A 20192-nucleotide genomic window follows, 5' to 3' on the forward strand; every position below is an offset into this window, starting at 1 on the left:
ATTGTAACCCCTCTTAATATAAATAAATAAATATAAATAATTAAATTTTTATTATTTAACATTAAACTTTTATTATTTGTTAAGTTTTATTTACAAAAATTTTAATTGTGGTTTTAAATTTTATATAAAAGTATTGTTGTAATATAATACATAAAAAATTTTCAATGTGTAATTTTTTTATATATTTATATAATATTAAGTATATGTTTAATAATATTTTATATTTTAAAATAATAAGTATACATATAATAATCTTATTTCGTTGGTTTTGATTTTAAAGAGAGGTCTTATGTCTAATTTCTTTGTCAATACCAAACCAAAAAAGGTTTACTCTGATTCACTGGTTGAATCATTTGTTCAAACTAGATCACTTTCTTTGATATTGATTCAATTATAAACTATGTTCTATTTGCAATTCAGCTCACTGCTCCAACCGATCATTTCTGTCTGAATTTAACAGCTAATTAAAATTGCTATTTAAAAAATATTATTTAAATATATAATTTAAAAAATATTATTTAAATATATAATTTAAAAATATTAAAATTAATTTAAAATTAAATTAATATACTTAATTATGAGAATATAACAATAATAAAAGAATTTTTTAACCGTTTTTGGTAATGATATTTAAAAAAATATTTTTAGAAATATTTTTTTATCCTGAATTTCAATATTAAACGGAGCTTTGAAAATGTATAATCACCGTTAAGTTTGTGCCCAGTTGAAATTGCTTTTTTAACAAAAATATTATTTTAAATGTTATTAAAAAATAATTTTAAAAATATTATTTTATAATTTTAAATTTTTTTAATATATTTCAATTAATATATTATAAAAAATAATATTTTAATAATAATTTTAATAATAATGTCAAATTTTTTATCAGTCATTTCAATAATAATGTCAAATCGCCTTTGTTAATTAGAGGTTGCCATTTAAATAAGCCAACCCAAAAGTACTATTAAACTCATTAATAAATGACTTAAAATAAAGGCTTTACAATTCTCCCATGCATGCCGACAGGTCAAATCACATCGTTTTCTATGCTTGAAGCATTGGAAAATCCAAAATCAAACTCGATAAATCCATTTCTCCAACAAATTTCTAGTGTACCCACTTCATGCTGAATTTTCTCTACTTGCTTATCATTGGTGTCATTGCCATTTAAACTGTCATGTATATATATATATATATATATATATGATCTCAAAAATATTTAGTTAATTTTTAAATTTTATTTTATCATTTTTTTAATTATAAAAATTTTAAAATAAAAAAAAATCCAAACTTAAGTAAAAATTAAATGAAGAACAAGAAGCAGCAGCCGACGGGCGACGGATTTGGAGAGAGAACGAGGAGAGATGAACAAATACACTGCTTAGGGGTTTTGTTCCTGAGTTTTTTGTTTTTTATTTTACTTAATTCTATAAAATATAAAAATGGTCTTTTATTATTAAAATTAAAAAAAAAATCTATTCAAATAGAGTGATATTCAAATAGAGTGATAGAAGAACTAACGAGTTTTGATAATATATAATTAAATTTACAACGAATTCGAATTTAGAAAATAATATTTGTGTCATATTTATGTATTGAGTACCCTATTCTAATTCTGATTCCTAGTCCTCCATCATCACAGAAACTCCACAAAAGCATAGAATTAACAAGATTCTAAGTCATTTAGATCTCAACAGGAGTAGACATCTACAGAAGAAGAATGATACAAACCTTCCACATGTTGACCAAAATGCATTTATGATACAAAAAGTTCATGGGACTCTGTAGGGGATGACCAATACTGTAAGAGGGTTTCAACTGTTAGTCTTCGTGTTGCACTCAACATTGAAATAAAAAATCGACACCCATCAATTTTGTATTCTTCAAGAGGATTCCTGTGCCCAAAACTTCTAACATTTACCTGCCATATATTCTGTGTGAGTTCATGCCAATTGGAAAACTAAAGAGAACCAAATCAACAAAGTCTTACTAAATACCGCTGAACTGAGCCTGTTCATATTTATGAGATGATCCCTCCAGAAACAGTCTAGAGTCTTCAGAAGAACTGCCCTCTGTATTCAAAAGGGTGAAAAAAAGATCAAGAAAACAAAAAACTAGCAATTCTTCCAAGAGAGCAAACAGCACTGCTAAAGATCCTAAAAAACTAAGTAAATAATCCTGAGCATCCCCTTTATTCCCGTGATTCCAAACTTGCTAACTGAATTAAACACCTGTTCAGCATTGTTTTATTGCATAATTTGACATCTCTCTCTACAGGACTATTAACCAATGATTCTTTAAAAGTCAGATAATGCAGGGATGCAATATATGCATAAGTAATCCCTGCGCCCTATATGTAACTCTGCTGGGTCTAGAGTGGTTAGTTAATAATAAAAATTTCTTGGTGCCCATTTTTAATTGGATATAAAGTACAAACAGCCACTCTGGTCAATATTTCTACTCAGTTTCCCTGCAGATTTTTTTCCCCAAAAATGAAAGAAGAAACTATTTTCATACTGTTTTTATGACAATTATTATCACAGACAATCTTTTAAAAACTTCTTGAAATTTCAGAAATTTCTTTTTCCAATTTTCAGTAACAGGCTTGTTTTTAAGCTGTGGCATTAAATGTCCCCAGAAACAGTTAACCATATGGATTTTCTAATGAAAGAAGAGCTCAAGTGAGAAGCTCACCTCAATTTCCTTGACGTATGCATCATCATAACCGGATTCCTGTACAACATTCCAATACGAAGCAATTAGGAGATCTCCAAGGTACTTGCGAAGAAGATTAGTAGTTGTCCGGTATCCACCATTCCTACATTATACAAGTAAAATCATAAAACTCAAACTACTGATATGGAACATAAAGCAATAGAATGCTGAAGTTACACAGATCATTAGGATTGCACCCACTTAGTCAATTCATCAGAGCATATAACAAGCCAACGCTTTAGTGAATGACATTTCCTACGGATTCCTCGAAAAACATTGGGAGGCTTTGGCAAGTTTGGAAGGTAAAAATTATTAATATCTACAGAGCTTGATTCATGCAGTTGTAGAAGAGACTTCAGCAAGGCCTCCTCAGTGACTCCTGCAAATGAGCCTGAAAAGGTTTCCATTTAGTCATCTTGAAAATATGAGGCCATCATTCAATATCAACAACAGGTTAAAAAAAATCAGTACAATAACTAACAAAATAAGAGGAAATACATCACAGAACCAAGCAAGAATCTCAAATGAACTAACCATCCAACAGCTTTCCCCCAATAATGATGAACTCCCTCAAGAGTTTGTCCAAGCTCCAGCTCCTTGGATGCTATCAGTGAGAATTAAAGCCATAAGTAATAGAAAATTATGATTGTAAGTGCACAATGTTGTCCAAGGCATTTTCTACCTTAAGGGGATCAGCATTGCCAAAGACGATTTCATCTACTACTGCTTGCATGTACCTAAGAGGCAGCTTTCTTTAAATGCTAAATGCTAATAAAAAATTCCAAAACTAGAAAACAGCATTTTACACAAAATGAGGAAAATACACAAGAATATATAAACTTTATGCTGAATTTAACATCATATGATAACAGAAAACAGAAAGTGCATAACTGAAACAAAGACGCTTATTGATGTTTTCATACCATTTATCTATATTATTTAATTCAGGTAACATTACTCAATGTGGCATCAGACTTCCCAATTCCAAATCTAACATTACAAATGCTAGAACCCTTGACAATAAAATAACACAAAATGCATTGTTCTCGTTATTTCTTCATTTCTGTAAAATTTTCCATTGTTCAGAGTCTTTCTACGCAAAATAATTAACTTTCTTACCTCAGTATAATATACTATTTGAAGAGGGGATATGATGGGAAATTACTCTCACATCCATTTCCTCTCATATTTCACCATGGAATACCGAGTCTACATGATTGCACTGGTATGCCAACAGTGTGAGCCACAGTAATCAAAGGCTAAATGTGCACTCGCCTAAGGAGCAAGGCGCAAAAAAAGTGCACACCCAAGTAAAGTGTAACTCAAATTTACAAAACATTCAATTATTTCAATATTGCTAGAAGTTTAATACAATCAAATATATATATATATATATATATATATATATATATATATATATATATATATATATATATATATATATAATAGATACAAATGCATGTTTTATATCTATAAAATAAACTAAGAAGCTTTAACACATAATAAAAAGATAATAACCAAAGATAGTCACTGAAGTGTACTCACTGTGATATGTGTTGGGAACAACTTTCATTGTCACCTGTTAAAATCAATTGCCTAAGGTCATACACATGTTTCCTTTGTACCTGATACAAGGAAATCAAATATTTTGATCAACTCCAACAATAGGAGCTGTGTTGTGTTTTATTTCAAAATGCAATATTTTCACTTTAAATTACATGATTTTTCTTAGTTTGCAATTGTCACATTCAGATTAAATCAAATATTTGTGCTTCACAGGATAAGAAATTCAAAATGGTTCTCATTTTTGCATTGATACAAATAGTTAAAAAGAATGTGTTGCATCCAATATCATATAAAACAGTTTGCCAGGAAGAAAGCGGGAAAATAATGTACTAAACTTAAAAAAAAGGGAAGTTGAAATATGAGCTATTAGGAAGGCAAACAATTAAAAACAAGTGCAATCAATATCAATCAATCAAGTGATTGTGTCAGCAACAGACGCAGAAAATCGAAGGAAAACATTAGTTATCTCACATGCATACCTCTAATACTTCATCAAACTCAACCAGGCTTTTTCTTATGCCAAAGAAGAACTTCTCCGCATTTATTTGCAGTGCTAAAAGCTAAAAGTTATGACAGTTCAAGTTAATGATAAACTGTTCAAGTAGTAATGAGATACAAAGACAAAACAAATAATTGAAAAATAAAAATCGATGGATGGATATGCACATGAGCCAGAATCCAGTGAATCACCTGTTTTACAATCGCATCACCTTCAATTGGTATATCCTCATCATTAGTAATCCTTGAGATAAGTTTCACTGCCCACTCAGTATCAAAATTGAACTTTTGAAACATTTCATCCTGTAAACTGTTTCATATTACAGGCATCATCTATAAAGCCTTTTAACATCCAAAAATATACTATGACAAAGATAGATGTTACCAAACTTGAACGTGAACAACTGAATATGCCATGTAATCTTGTTTGGAACACATTCCAACATATTTTCCTTGAACGAGAGTAAATAATTAACCAAAGAGGATAAGAGAATTGATTATTACATGTGCCATGGCTTCTTTTGACAAAGCCTTTCAGCCAAATAACCAATGATTGGGAGACAATCTTTCACTTGGTGATATCTTTATCTAAACCGATAGCAGTAGACACAGCTTTGAAAACCATCATCTACTTGTCTTCCCAATAAATGAGCACCCAACAAAAGGCTTGTGATTTTACATGTCTACTTCTTCTAATTCACAATTCTTAGATTCTGGTTTTTGGCTTTGTTACATTATTCATCAAAATGGTTTGAATTATACTTTCACTTCAATAAGGTATGGGATGGAAAAAAAAAATGCAAGATGGGCCTTTAAATACACAGGAATTGCAGTAAATTAGTTAAATCCAATTGAAAGAACCATGATGGGAGAGAACACCATGAGAGATCTGGGCCAATAAAGTAAGGCAAAAACACTAAAAAATGAAGATTCAGTAGTAGAGGTCGGATACAGGATTATATACTCCAGAATCCCTTTCATTTTGCAAAGATTTTCATTCTAAACTTATAATGTGATTTCATATTAATTTGGAGATCGCTTGGTTATCATGTCAAGGAAACAGTTCATGCAATAAAACCCGAATCAGTTGGATGGCTCCCTGTGCTACACTTAATTGCCAAAGTACTTATAGTTCATGTTACAAAGGTATCATTCAAGTATTAGATTAGTCAATTAAAAATAATTTGCCAGTACCAGTGCAAGACATTAGAAAATAATAAGAATAAAAGATCATATAACAGTACAGAATATACTACCTCACCATAAATCGTGTAGATCCAGGATCCCCCTGCCTTCCTGCTCTTCCACGGAGCTATTTTTTAGGGAAAAAGAGAGTTCCTTATACTTATAACCATGCTTTGAAATGGTAGGAATAAAATAGAAAACAAACATGTATATTATCCATAACAAAGAAGTTGTTTCTAGATTACTGAGATCAATTTTATTGACAAAATAATATTAGTAAGATTAACCAAAATAGATTAATGTTTTAGTTTTTGCTAACAAAGATGAAATTGTTGATTCATGACCAAGGGGCAGCATATTTTAAAAAATATATACAGCATTAAGACATATAGCAAAGTCAACATTGCTATCATGGAACTACATTTCATGCATTATTGGCCTCATTTCGAGCAATATTCTCCCAGAAGCCAGAAAGGTGCCTCCAATATGCTAATAGGATTATGCCTTAAATTTGTATAGCAGTGCTTGATTTTACTGAAACTGTCATACTTGAAGACTCACCTGGTTATCTATTCTCCGAGACTCATGTAAAGATGTGCCAATGACGTGGAGCCCCCCAAGCCTTTTGACTTCAGACCCTTCATGCAAACAATGCACTTCACAATCCTTCAAAACTGATAGATAAGTGAGTGCAATAGTTGGGCCAAGAGGGTACATTTCAGACTCCTCATTAGCAAGTTTCTCCAGCTCTTTAAGATTCATTGACTGGCTCATTTCCACAGACTCTGAAATCATTGATTTTGCATCCTGAAAAGTCCAGCTTTTACCCTCACTTTTACCAACATATTTAGCTGGGAAGTTCACATTCAAAAGATAAAGCCACAAGACTCAGCATACATCTCAAAAGAACATGTACCATCTAAAACAAAGAGTTTTAAAAGCTTTCAAGCAGAGTCACAAACCCATTAGTGCAGTCTTTGCTAGCAGAGCTAATGATGTTGACCCAACCTTTATCTTTGACATTACCTACATAAAAAGAGATTGATTAAATTTTGAAAATATTGATTCACTGCCCTATAGTAATCACAACCAATCACCTTTTGAAAGTTTTTTTGGCCATCAACTTCAACATCAGGAGCTTCTCGCGTTAAAAAAGAAAGCAAGCTGTCATCTACAATTTCTTTGGCGAGCATCTATCAGTTCAGATATGATAAAAGAAGTTACTTCCTCCCCCATATCAAAGGAATACCCAATAAAAAACACACGATGTTAAGACCCATAATGACACAGTAAGGAACAAAGTTTATCATCCTGTAAGAAAGGGGCCAGGAAATATTTTAACTAAAGAGCATTGAGCAAAAACTGAGGATCTATCAAGCACACATACTTTTGGGTTTCCTCCCAGAATTATATCAGTTCCTCTGCCAGCCATATTCGTAGAAATAGTAATGGCATATTTTCGCCCTGCTTGGGCAATAATTTCAGCTTCCCTTGCGACATCTTGTGAGAAAAAAAAAAAAAAAAAACACTGCTAAATACTGAAAACAATTTATGTGAATAGCTAACTAGAAAAATGAAAACCAACTGTAAAAATTTTTGTAAATTTTGTCAACCTTGGTCGTGCATTCGGGACATTGTGAGGATTTCCCCGCTTAAGCAGATCGTGAGATATTCGAATTCTCAACACTGCAACAAGATGAGAAGGATGTCATATATCTGCTTGTTTAACACTAACAAGAAGATGAAATTTAGTAACATATAGTCGTTCTGCATTAGCAAAGTATATGAAAGTGAAAATATATCAAAATTCATAAAGAATCTATTTTCTAACAATAAAGATATGTAAAATGAAAATCCGGCAAACTGATAACATAAAATGACAGAATATTCCCCAAGCTTGCAAGATTTAAAAAAAAAAAAACCCATTATTTGCAAAAGAAATTTTCCTTTTTTCTACAAGGAAACTATGGATTGGGAATGGGACATGGAATGCCATGCTTTTGTTCCCTCCATCTTGCCTTCTGCTGCTTCAATTATGCTTCAAAGTATTGAAGTCCACAATGTGATGTGACCTTTTGGCTCATTTTAGCACCATTATCCCATGGTTAAGGAGTATGGACCTACCTTCCATACATTCACTTAAAGTGCAGAAAACAAAATTCCACTTTCAAAAAAATGCTTATTTTAAGTTATTATTTATAGGTTAGTATATTCTGTCTATTCATCTCTGTGTGTAATGCATGCATTACTGTAAAACGTTCAAATTGATTTTGTATACCTGGGATCAAAACCAATGCACGCTAATAATTAATCAAATCTTAAAACAATAATAATTAAAGAACCATCAAACTGAAAGTTCAAACTTATAGTAGAGACCATGGCTTTAAAAAATGGCTATTATTTACAGGTATTTTAGCCTACTGTTACCATTACACCCTTGAAATAACAGCATTTTTGAAGTTGATGCGTCACAGCCATTATATAACAATAACGGCCATTACCAACTATTAACGGCCGTTATTCTCGTAAGGCAGCATCTGGATGCTTTTTTGGGCGATCTTGGTAAGGCAAAGTGGAGGTTTTTTTTTTTGGGCAGAGACAATGCTGACTTTATTCATTCTGTTTTCTAAACTTTCTCTGGCCACTCAATTTTCTCATGTGAATCTTCCTTTCTTTAGGCATTCTTGAGTTCTTGAGCTTAGAACATAAAGTAGACAAGGTTTATTTGAAGTGAAGCAAAGCAAATCAATACTTAATTATGCATTTTAGTTTTAATTAAATCTTTAAAAATCTATTCATTTCACGAACTTGAGCTCTTGAGCTTAGATCATCAAATGGATTTAATGTATTTATTTGACATATTTATGCTTATTATTTAATTGTGTATCTTAGTTTTAATTTTATTTTTAAATATCTATTCATTGCATAAACTTTGTAAATTTTCAGAAAAATTTTGCATAGCGACATGCTGTTAGCATTACTGTTACATCACGGCCATTACAAGCCTGTTTCCGTTATCTGCGACCGCAATTTTAAAACCATGGTTGAGAGCCATGTACACACACATATGGGCGAAACTACATAGTGCATGGGTTTTGAAAATTAAAATTTTATCCCTAATTTTAATGTATTTTTTTTTAGAAAAAATGCCATTTGCCCCCCTACCTATAAATTTTAGTGTATTTTTTGAAAAATTACTATTTCCCCTTCAATATTTTTATATTTGTGTAAATTTTATTCATATTTTTATATTATTTAATTTTGATCTCTTAATATTTTATATTTTTATTTTAGTCCTTATATTTTTAACAAAATTTCATTTAATTTCCTTTAATATTTTTTTTTGGCCCCTCCAAATTTGAGTTTCTAGCTCCGCACCTGCACACATATAGATATATAAGGAACCTAAGAGCTTAAAATTAAGGCTCAAAACCCAGTGATAGTACACACACACACACACACACACACAGAGATATATATAAGGAACCTAAGAGCTTAAAATTAAGGCTAAAAACCCAGTGATAGGTTTTCTATCTCTAACATTAATAACATAGCAGCATAATAAAAATAGTCTCACACTATTCTTGGACCAAAGTTTCAAATGGGGAACTAAGGATCTTGGATTCAAAGCCTATAACCAAAAAAAATAGAAAAAGAATTGCCAGAGATTTACCTGGTGGTTCCAACTAAAACAGGACGGCCCTGTCTAAACATGTATTCAATTTCTTGTCGGACATACTCCCATTTCCCCCGAGCAGTCTATAGATTCATAAAAATGAAATAAAAAATGAACAATTTATGTATCAGAAAAAAGGAACTTGCAAATTCCCTACCGCAAAAGCTTGTATGGGTAAATCTTTACGGATATTTGGTAAATTTGTGGGCACTTCGATAACTGGCATTTGGAACATTTTCAGAAACTCCTTTTCCTATAGTCATATATTAATAAAAAAATAATGTAGCCAACCATAATGTATGAGAAATAGTAAATGCAAAGAAAAACCCAAATGATCATCCTTACTTCAGTTTTTGCAGTCCCTGTCATTCCAGACAACTTTGGATAGAGCTTAAACAACGATTGGTATGTGATTTGCGCCACAACAACCGAATCAGCCTAGTGGACAAAAATCAACAATTTTAAATTGGATAAACAGAACTAATGTTTAGTGTCATTATCGCAAAATAAACTTCTGGAAACATTATTCAATCATCAAGTTATACCTGAATCTGCAGACCTTCTTTAGCCTCTACAGCCTGATGAATTCCCTCAGACCATCTTCTTTTCTCTTCAACTCTTCCTGTCAACTGCAAATAATATATATACTTTATCAACTTGCACTCACATGAACATTTGAAGCGACTAGTCCTGCTACATAGAAATAACAAAAAAATAGAAGATATAGCTTGACACTGAAATACCTCATTTATAATGAGAGCCTTTCCATTTCTAACTATGTATTGAACATCTCGCCGATAGAACTCTTTAGCTTTCAAAGCATTCACAACAAATCTGCAAAATTTCGATGAACAGTAAATTGATAGTGGAAAATAAATAGCATTGACCTGGGATGTCATTTCCAAGGTAAGAGCATGAATTAAATTAATGCCTGGATGACATACACATTCACTGAACTTTTGATTAATGAAGTAAACAAGAAAGCAGCTTGGACTAGCTCAAACAAGTCTCTCTGAAAAGCTGCAGTATGGGTTTGTAAAATTGAGAAAACACCTCAAACGGGGACAGATACTTTTGGAGAGAAATAAAAATAGATAACAGAGTGCCTAGTACAAAAAATAGTTCACCTTGCCCAGGGATCATTCTCATCCCACAGATCATTTGTTTCAAGGGCCATTTCAGCAAGTGCTATTCCTTCCTCAGTCAACTCCACTGAATTATCTTTCAACTCTACATTGTAATGCTGTTACAAGATTAATGTGTAAAACATTAATATAACTAAAACTGACAGTAAACTTAAAAAATAACCGTGACATAACTATATACAAGCTACATCAGCAAGGAAGCAGACTAGACTCACAAGGCCTCGAACAAGTAGTTCAGCTACTTTTGCAGCCACTGGATATCTTGCAGCATCTTTATTAGCCTAAGCAAGAAAGAGAATTGGCAATGTCATATTAGCAAGTAATTTATATCATAGTAGAGAAGCTATTGCTTCACTGGTGATTTAAGACTTATTAGGAATAGTTACATTTAAAATTTGCAATTCTTAAAGATCGAAGTTTACATTACCTCACCACTTATCAACAATGGATTTCTCCCTTCGTCAATGAGAACTGAATCAACTTCATCAACTATTGCAAAATGAAATGGCTTTGGCCTATTTATTCATATCTAATATTAGTAACCAAAAAAAAAAAAAAAAAAACAAGACACAAAACGAGGGATGAACTTTTAATGACATGTTGAAATATACCATCTCATCACAAGTTGTTCACTGTTTCCAGCAAGATTATCTCGTAAATAATCAAAACCAAGTTCCTGAGGCATTCAGAATCAAAATACCATCAGAAAGGACTAAAGGAGAGAAAATTTAGATGAATCATTAGTCAATATTCAGCTCAACCAAGAAAATATCAAGAAAAAATTCAAGCAACCACCATTAATAAAAGAAAATAAATGCAATATGGGTAATATGTATCAAGGTATAGCCATAAATTATATGTACTTACTGAATTATTGGTGTATGTTATATCACATCGGTAATTGGATCTCCTCTCTTTAGCTGTCATGCCCTTCTGCACATCCAAGCAGCAAGTGCGTAAAGTTATAATAAATAGAAGTCTATAAATTTTGGAACCAGTTTTAGGATACAAGTTTGTGCATACCCATGAATTTATACCTGAATAAGACCAACTGAAAGACCTAAACAGCGATGAACACGGCCCATCCACTCAGCATCACGCTGAGCTAGGTAATCATTCACTGTTACCACTGCCAAAGAAAGCATCACCTTCAAATATAACTAAAATGAAGCAAATTGCATAGCACTACCATAAATATTTGGCAACAGTTATTTAAGAGGTCTAGACATTCCACAGGAAAGACATTTAAATATTATGGCTTGGCTCCCAAGAGTTATTCTTCAAAACTAAATTAACAAGGTTGTCATCCTTGCAATCAATATCATCCTAATAAAAGCATAACCAAATTTACACCAGCAAATTCCAAATTTCCTGGTACAAAGTGCTTCTCTTTAGGAGGAACCAAATCAATCTATCCTTTTTTTCAGGAAACTTAAGTCTGATTGATGGAATAATTAATAACAATTATTTTCCAGAAAGCTCATCAATTTAAACTCGTCTCACTCCATAACTGTGCAAATAAAGTTTTTCTTCTGAATCTTTATGGCAACTTGGTAATATGAGGACAAGTGCATGCATCAGTATATTGCAGTTGTTAGAGCTACCAAAGCACTGCAACTAACTTCCACATAAATGATTTTTATGCAACAATGTCGAATGAAAGAAGCACAAGCTGCCTTCCAGTGGACATAATCAGCTTCTCTTCATAGGCAACAAAACCTACAATGAGCTTCCTAGGAAACTTGAGAAGCCTAAGAAGAAAAAAGCTTAGAAAAGCACATATTCTAAACATCAGCATAAACATTTTTTTTATTTATATTTGGATTGCAGTTTAGCATTTAATCAAACGAAAATCTCAATCATATCTCCACTAGTTCACATCTACTATTGTATATGCAAGATTCCTAATTATATCTAGCCAATTTGCTTGAAAGAAATAACATATTTTGGAAGTTAAGGATAGGAAACATACCATGGACACCCTCACTGGTCAGTGCATTAAGATATGCAGCCAATGTTGAAACCAATGTTTTTCCCTCCCCTGTTTTCATCTCAGCAATTGATCCATCATGGAGCACTGCACCACCAATAATCTAACAATTTGCAGCATAAATAAACATGATGACCTACTTCAAGTAAATATAATATACTCTGTAAAATAACTCCATGGTATACATGAGTTTGAGTATAATGCACATGTAATAAATTGTGATAGAAACCTGCACATCAAAATGGCGCATTCCAAGTTTCCTTCTTGCAGCTTCACGAACAACAGTGAAGGCCTCTGAAAAGTAAATGGCAGAGGAAAAAAAGGAAGAAGTGGTAACTCCCATGTGATATTCTACAAAATTTATCAAAATAGAAGAGTTATTAGCTGCAAACCAGCTTGAATATCCGCTAGTGTCTCTCCTTGTCTTAATCTTCTTCTGAACTCCACAGTTTTAGCGCTCAACTAAAGAAACAAACATAAAAGAATTATCCAACCCACCAAAGAACGCCCATTTGAATCCTTAACACTCCAACTTGAAGCAAACCCATTAAAACCCACAAACCTGCTCATCAGAGAGCTTCTGAATCTGCGGCTCAACGGCATTAACTGACTCCACTAGACGATAGTAGTCTCTTACAACCCAGTAGTTCAAGCTCGTAAAATCAGTCGCCCTCTTTCTCAAATTTCCCAAATTCTCCTAAAAAGACAAAACAAACCCAAAAAGTGATTAAACCAACCTGAATACGCATATCATCAAACACATGATGGGCAAAACAAAAGAACCTTCAAAGAAGCAGTAATAGCCGTGTTGACGCTAAAATAACATCGTTGGAACCGAGACAAAGAAAGCGGCGAATGAGCCAAAGACGTAGGGAAAATGAAGATGGGTTTGGTGTAGCAAACGGAGTGTCTATTAGGTGGTTTTGGAGCGAAAAAAGAGGGGTTTAAGGGAGCAGGAACGGTGGCCATTAGGTATTCGTTTATTTTTCTTCCGTTCTCTGTGTCTGTACGCGTTCTTTGATAGGCTGAATCTAGGTTGCTCTGGTTCTTCGTCCGTGACTCCGTGTGCATGAAATTATCACATGTTTGGTTTGCTATGCTGCAGAGGAAGTTAAGGTGGTGGCGACGACGACAAGCGACTTACTCCCGAATCTATGACAGTATCTTATTCTTAACGCCTTTCGTATCCGTATTTCTAAATTACAGAGGGGTATATAATATATTAAAAATTAAAATATTTTATAATTTTTTATATTAAATTATAAAAATATATTTAATTGTTAAAGGGATATAATTGTCTATATACTCAAGTTAAAAATAAAAGTTCTATATATTATTTATTTATTTAATTATATTTAATATAAATTTTTTATTAATTTTTTAATTTATTTATTTATTGACTCACTTTTCTAACCAATTTTTGCATATAAAAAACTGAAAATAAAAGGTTGTGAAGAGGAAAGAAAACTTTGAAATAAAAAAATCAATATCTTTTACTTGGACATGGATTTAAGTGAGAGAAAGAAAAGTGAAATTATAAAATTGAAAAAATGAAGAGAGAGAAATAGGATGAAAATGGAAGAAAATTACTTATTTGTTCATGCATAAAAATAATAAAATTTTCTTTTTAATTTTACATTAATAAAATAATATTTTATCATTTTTATTCCTTCCATCTTCCATTTTCCTACAAAGAGGAGAAAAATTAGTGAAAGATAAATTTCATCTCCTTTCATTAGTTTCAGTAGGATAAAGGGGTCATGAATTGGGGCGCCAAAAAATTTTACCCTTCCTCTATTTTTATTTCTTGTATTTAAATAATTTTATTTTTATAAAAATATATTAATAAAAATCACTTAAAAATTATATAAATATTTATTATGTGTAGTGTTCCCTCCGTCTCATTATAGTAGATAATTTAGAAAAAAAATTTTCATCTCACTTTATTGTTATTTTAAAAATTAAAAAAATATTAATTATTTTTTCTAACCTTATTGTTATCTTTTATTATTTTCAATATATGTATTTTCTTTCAACACCTTTCTATATTTCAATGATATTATTAATATATTTTTTTATAGAGTTGATACTATCAAATTATTTCTCTAATTATTACAAAAAATCTTAAAAACTATTGAAATAAGATAAAAAAAAATAAAGTTAAAAAGATGAAATTAAAAAGAAGTAGTATTATTAATTCTTTTTAAATGTGATAAATAATTTATAAAAAAAAATTAAATATGATAAATAAAATGCACAGATTAAATGAACGAATGTAGTAAATTTTAATAAAACATTATCTTTTGTCTGCAAAAGAGCTAAACCGTGAAATCAAGATTTTTCATTCATGATATGAAGTGGTTATCAGTACATAAGTCTAGTATTGACTTTATAATTTATCAAGTACAAAGGAAATAAAAAAAAGGGTGAATTTATTTTAATTTAATTTTATTAGTAATTAATAAATAATAAAGGGATCAAAATGCATGATTAATTTTTTGTTATGCTTGTGTACTTTTTCCATTCTAGCTTACCTTTTGTCTGTTCATATATCCACGTATGCTGCTAATAAGTATTGCATGTTTTTCATGTTATGTCTGCTTGAAAGTTATGTGCGGGAGCAGTATGTGCATGCACAGTCTAGGGCTTTCGAAGGTGCATATTTTTGCCCAGATATTGTTCTTGCTGTTGAAATTCTCATAGTTTCATTTGTTTGGTTATGAGATTTCTTCTCTAATTTTTTTTTTTGTCATTCCTACTTTTTCCTTGTTTGTTTTTCTTTCTTTAAAAAAAAAAAAAGGCAATACCATAAATTCTCTTTCTTCCCTGTTTGGCTCAATCCTACATGGTTTTCTGTTTTCTTCAAACTGTAGTAGTGAGCTTGCTTTTAGGTCTTAAAAATGACATTATTTTGCTTCCTTGTTCAATTGATTTTTTTTTTTTTAATTTGGGAATGCATTTCTGATCAGACAAATGTTTGTCAATCCCAGCAAATATCAGTCATGTTCTTATTTCAGTATTTTAGTACTCTATATTCTATAATACCCCATCACAAACCAACAAGTTGAGTTCGGCTTATGAATTGATCATTTGTCAATGTTACTTTCACAATAAAAATTGCACATGATTATACGTTTACCGGGTTACTTTTAGTAGTTCATTGGGAATCTCCAAGAAACATGTGGGATGAAGACTGGGTGGGGTACAGGTATGGCATTTTTTCTACATAATTTTTTCCTTACCTTCTTTTTTAGTTACCTGTTTTTGGTTAATGGAGTTGCTGTTGATCAAGTACCGCAGAATAATTTTAAAAGGTATCTTAAACAATGCGGAACACATTTCTACGTCTTTTGTGCAATCCAGAACACTTTTATGCAACTGGTGTTAATCAAGTAATGATCTTTTGCCTGTATGCTTACCCGCAGATCCTGGATTATTAAATATTAACTACCATCAGGAAGTTCACTATTTGATCCAATTATACCCATCTAACACTTATACTGTGCATTTTATGGGCCATTGTCAGTAAAACTTGCTTGTATCTATGTCCCAAACCCAACCTCTTTCACCATGTTCACACTTAGGATTCTAATGCCAGGTCCTTGCCTGTCTAATTGTCATCAGTACCGTGCATTAGTTGACCTTTTTCCCCTTATTTGTCATAGCCTTTCAACTCAACTTTGCTAAGCTTAAATCACAGGTAGCTATAAATTTCAAAGTAACACAATTAATGGAGCACAAAATTATCAGTTGGTAGTGCACAGATTTTGTTCAATTTTGACCTGACTCAAAGGAAAAGGAAAAGATGGCTAATCGGGGAAAAAATATTTTTTTGATACATGAGTAAAGGAGCTGGAAGTCCAATATTGTCAGCTACCTTTTCCATCTCGTTAGCAAACTAATCTCTATTCCTTAATGCATGGTGACATTCAAATATAATTATTTGGAGGGAACAAGGGTGGGGTTGGAAACCACAGGCCAGGTCATCAGTTGTTCCCTCCCCAACCCCCTTTCTATTTTCTTGGGGTATTTTTCATTGCCTTTTTTAATTTATTCAACATTAACTATGGGTAGCTGGCTGAAGAGAAGAATAAAATGGCATCAGATATCTAACTTTCTCTTAATTAGGGCTGTCATGCACAAGCATTATAGGGACACACCTGTTTTTAAGTTGCAGCATCTGTTGAACCACTTTTTTTTTCTATATTTTCTTTACTTTTTCTCCTTTCCTTTTGCAGTTGTATTGGCAGAAGCTGTTGCTCTGATTGCAGCTGGCACTGTTCATCGAGTTTGCATCACAGCATGGTAATATTAAAATCTTATAAATTGTTTTATGTTTCACTGTATATTCTTGTCAATTGATGCTTGGCAGAAAATACTTAATCCCTTAGTCTTGGGTTTGGTGGTCTTGCTACCCATTGCAGTACAAGGGTGGTAGACATCCACCAAACTTGGAGGTTTACTGGACTCAAGCAATTTGCTTGAAAGAAATAACATATTTTGGAAGTTAAGGATAGGAAACATACCATGGACACCCTCACCGGTCAGTGCATTAAGATATGCAGCCAATGTTGAAACCAATGTTTTTCCCTCCCCTGTTTTCATCTCAGCAATTGATCCATCATGGAGCACTGCACCACCAATAATCTAACAATTTGCAGCATAAATAAACATGATGACCTACTTCAAGTCAATATAATATACTCTGTAAAATAACTCCATGGTAAACATGAGTTTGAGTATAATGCACATGTAATAAATTGTGATAGAAACCTGCACATCAAAATGGCGCATTCCAAGTTTCCTTCTTGCAGCTTCACGAACAACAGTGAAGGCCTCTGAAAAGTAAATGGCAGAGGAAAAAAAGGAAGAACTGGTAACTCCCATGTGATATTCTACAAAATTTATCAAAATAGAACAGTTATTGGCTGCAAACCAGCTTGAATATCCGCTAGTGTCTCTCCTTGTCTTAATCTTCTTCTGAACTCCACAGTTTTAGCGCTCAACTAAAGAAACAAACATAAAAGAATTATCCAACCCACCAAAGAACGCCCATTTGAATCCTTAACACTCCAACTTGAAGCAAACCAATTAAAACCCACAAACCTGCTCATCAGAGAGCTTCTGAATCTGCGGCTCAATGGCATTAACTGACTCCACTAGACGATAGTAGTCTCTTACAACCCAGTAGTTCATGCTCGTAAAATCAGTCGCCCTCTTTCTCAAATTACCCAAATTCTCCTAAAAAGACAAAACAAACCCAAAAAGTGATTAAACCAACCTGAATATGCATATCATCAAACACATGATGGGCAAAACAAAAGAACCTTCAAAGAAGCAGTAATAGCCATGTTGACGCTAAAATAACATCGTTGGAACCGAGACAAAGAAAGCGGCGAATGAGCCGAAGACGTAGGGAAAATGAAGATGGGTTTGGTGTAGCAAATGGAGTGTCTATTAGGTGGTTTTGGAGCCAAAAAGGAGGGGTTTAAGAGAGCAGGAACTGTGGCCATTAGGTATTCGTTTATTTTTCTTCTGTTCTCTGTGTCTGTACGCGTTCTTTGATAGGCTGAAGCTAGGTTGCTCTGGTTCTTCGTCCGTGACTCCGTGTGCATGAAATTATCACATGTTTGGTTTGCTATGCTGCAGAGGAAGCTAAGGTGGCGACGACGACAAGCGACTTACACCCGAATCTATGACAGTATCTTATTCTTAACGCCTTTCGTATCCGTATTTCTAAATTACAGAGCGGTATATAATATATTAAAAATTAAAATATTTTATAATTTTTTATTTTTTATATTAAATTATAAAAATATATTTAATTGTTAAAGGGATATAATTGTCTATATACTCAAGTTAAAAATAAAAGTTCTATATATTATTTATTTATTTAATTATTTAATTATATTTAATATAAATTTTTTATTAATTTTTCAATTTATTTATTTATTGACTCACTTTTTAACCATTTTTTGCATATAAAAAACTGAAAATAAAAGGTTGTGAAGAGGAAAGAAAACTTTGAAATAAAAAAATCAATATCTTTTACTTGGACATGGATTTAAGTGAGAGAAAGAAAAGTGAAATTATAAAATTGGAAAAATGAAGAGAGAGAAATAGGATGAAAATGGAAGAAAATTACTTATTTGTTCATGCATAAAAATAATAAAATTTTCTTTTTAATTTTACATTAATAAAATAATATTTTATTCCTTCCATCTTCCATTTTCCTACAAAGAGGAGAAAAATTAGTGAAAGATAAATTTCATCTCCTTTCATTAGTTTCAGTAGGATAAAGGGGTCATGAATTGTAGTGTGATCTCATTATAGTAAATAATTTAGAAAAAAAATTTTCATCTCACTTTATTTGTTATTTTAAAAATTAAAAAAAATATTAATTATTTTTTCTAACCTTATTATTATCTTTTATTATTTTCAATATATTTATTTTCTTTCAACACCTTTCTATATTTCAATGATATTATCAATATATTTTTTTATAGAGTTGATACTATCAAATTATTTCTCTAATTATTATAAAAAATCTTAAAAAACTATTGAAATAAGATAAAAAAAATAAAGTTAAAAAGATAAAATTAAAAAAAAGTAGTATTATTAATTCCTTTTAAATGTGATAAATAATTTATAAAAAAAATAAAATATGATAAATAAAATGCACTGATTAAATGAAGGGATGTAGTAAATTTTAATAAAACATTATCCTTTATCTTCAAACAAGCTAAACCGTGAAATCAAGATTTTTCATTCATAATACGAGGTGGTTATCAGTACATAAGTCTAGTATTGACTTTATAATTTACAAGTACAAAGGAAATAAAAAATAAGTGAATTTATTTTCCATTAGGTTAAAATTATTATTAAATTTTAATTTAATTTTATTATTAATTAGCAAATAATAAAGGGATCAAAATGCATGATTAATTTTTTGTTATGCTTGCGTACTTTTTCCATTCTAGCTTACCTTTTGTCTGTTCATATATCCACGTATGCTGCTAATAAGTATTGCGTGTTTTTCATGTTATGTCTGCTTGAATGTTATGTGCGGGAGCAGTATGTGCATGCACAGTCTAGGGCTTTCGAAGGTGCATATTTTTGGCCAGATATTGTTCTTGCTGTTGAAATTCTCATAATTTCATTTGTTTGGTTATGAGATTTCTTCTCTAATTTTTTTTTTTTGTCATTCCTACTTTTTCCTTGTTTGTTTTTCTTTCTTTAAAAAAAAAAGGCAATACCGTAAATTCTCTTTCTTCCCTGTTTGGCTCAATCCTACATGGTTTTCTGTTTTCTTGAAACTTCAGTAGTGAGCTTGCTTTTAGGTCTTAAAAATGACATTATTTTGCTTCCTTGTTCAATTTATTTATTTTACTTTTTTTAATTTGGGAATGCATTTCTG

The 20192-nt window shown here is 31.6% G+C and overlaps 2 protein-coding genes across 3 annotated transcripts in view; both read right to left on the reverse strand.

Annotated features, from left to right (window-relative positions):
* Positions 1-13975, reverse strand: part of LOC131169229 (protein translocase subunit SECA2, chloroplastic-like) — a 70349-nt gene extending 56374 nt beyond the window's left edge. Inside the window, exons 1-5 of one of the 2 annotated variants that reach the window (XM_058138726.1) lie at positions 13559-13975; positions 13338-13472; positions 13168-13237; positions 13005-13069; positions 12758-12878 (exon numbers count right to left, since the gene is read on the reverse strand). In XM_058138726.1, the coding sequence (XP_057994709.1) occupies positions 12758-12878; positions 13005-13069; positions 13168-13237; positions 13338-13472; positions 13559-13846 (679 nt within the window). In that variant the 5' untranslated portion in view covers positions 13847-13975. Of the gene's footprint in view, positions 1-12757; positions 12879-13004; positions 13070-13167; positions 13238-13337; positions 13473-13558 lie in introns of those variants that run through there. The other variant, XM_058138727.1, reaches the window with a different exon arrangement.
* LOC110667381 (protein translocase subunit SECA2, chloroplastic) lies at positions 1509-18510 on the reverse strand. Its single transcript, XM_058138731.1, is given in 32 exon segments — positions 1509-1921; positions 1998-2072; positions 2695-2818; positions 2917-3106; positions 3250-3319; positions 3398-3452; positions 4261-4340; positions 4761-4841; positions 4972-5089; positions 6036-6091; positions 6526-6815; positions 6927-6990; positions 7062-7157; positions 7352-7464; positions 7576-7631; positions 7633-7650; positions 9638-9723; positions 9798-9893; positions 9986-10078; positions 10186-10269; positions 10384-10474; positions 10768-10883; positions 11001-11066; positions 11213-11300; positions 11397-11461; positions 11653-11718; positions 11823-11914; positions 17302-17422; positions 17549-17613; positions 17712-17781; positions 17882-18016; positions 18103-18510. Coding segments are annotated over 32 exon segments (3273 nt in total). The 5' UTR covers positions 18391-18510; the 3' UTR covers positions 1509-1756.
* Between the last annotated feature and the right edge of the window lie 1682 nt (positions 18511-20192).

Source organism: Hevea brasiliensis, chromosome 16 (genome assembly GCF_030052815.1).
Source record: "Hevea brasiliensis isolate MT/VB/25A 57/8 chromosome 16, ASM3005281v1, whole genome shotgun sequence".
Taxonomy (NCBI): Eukaryota; Viridiplantae; Streptophyta; class Magnoliopsida; order Malpighiales; family Euphorbiaceae; genus Hevea; species Hevea brasiliensis.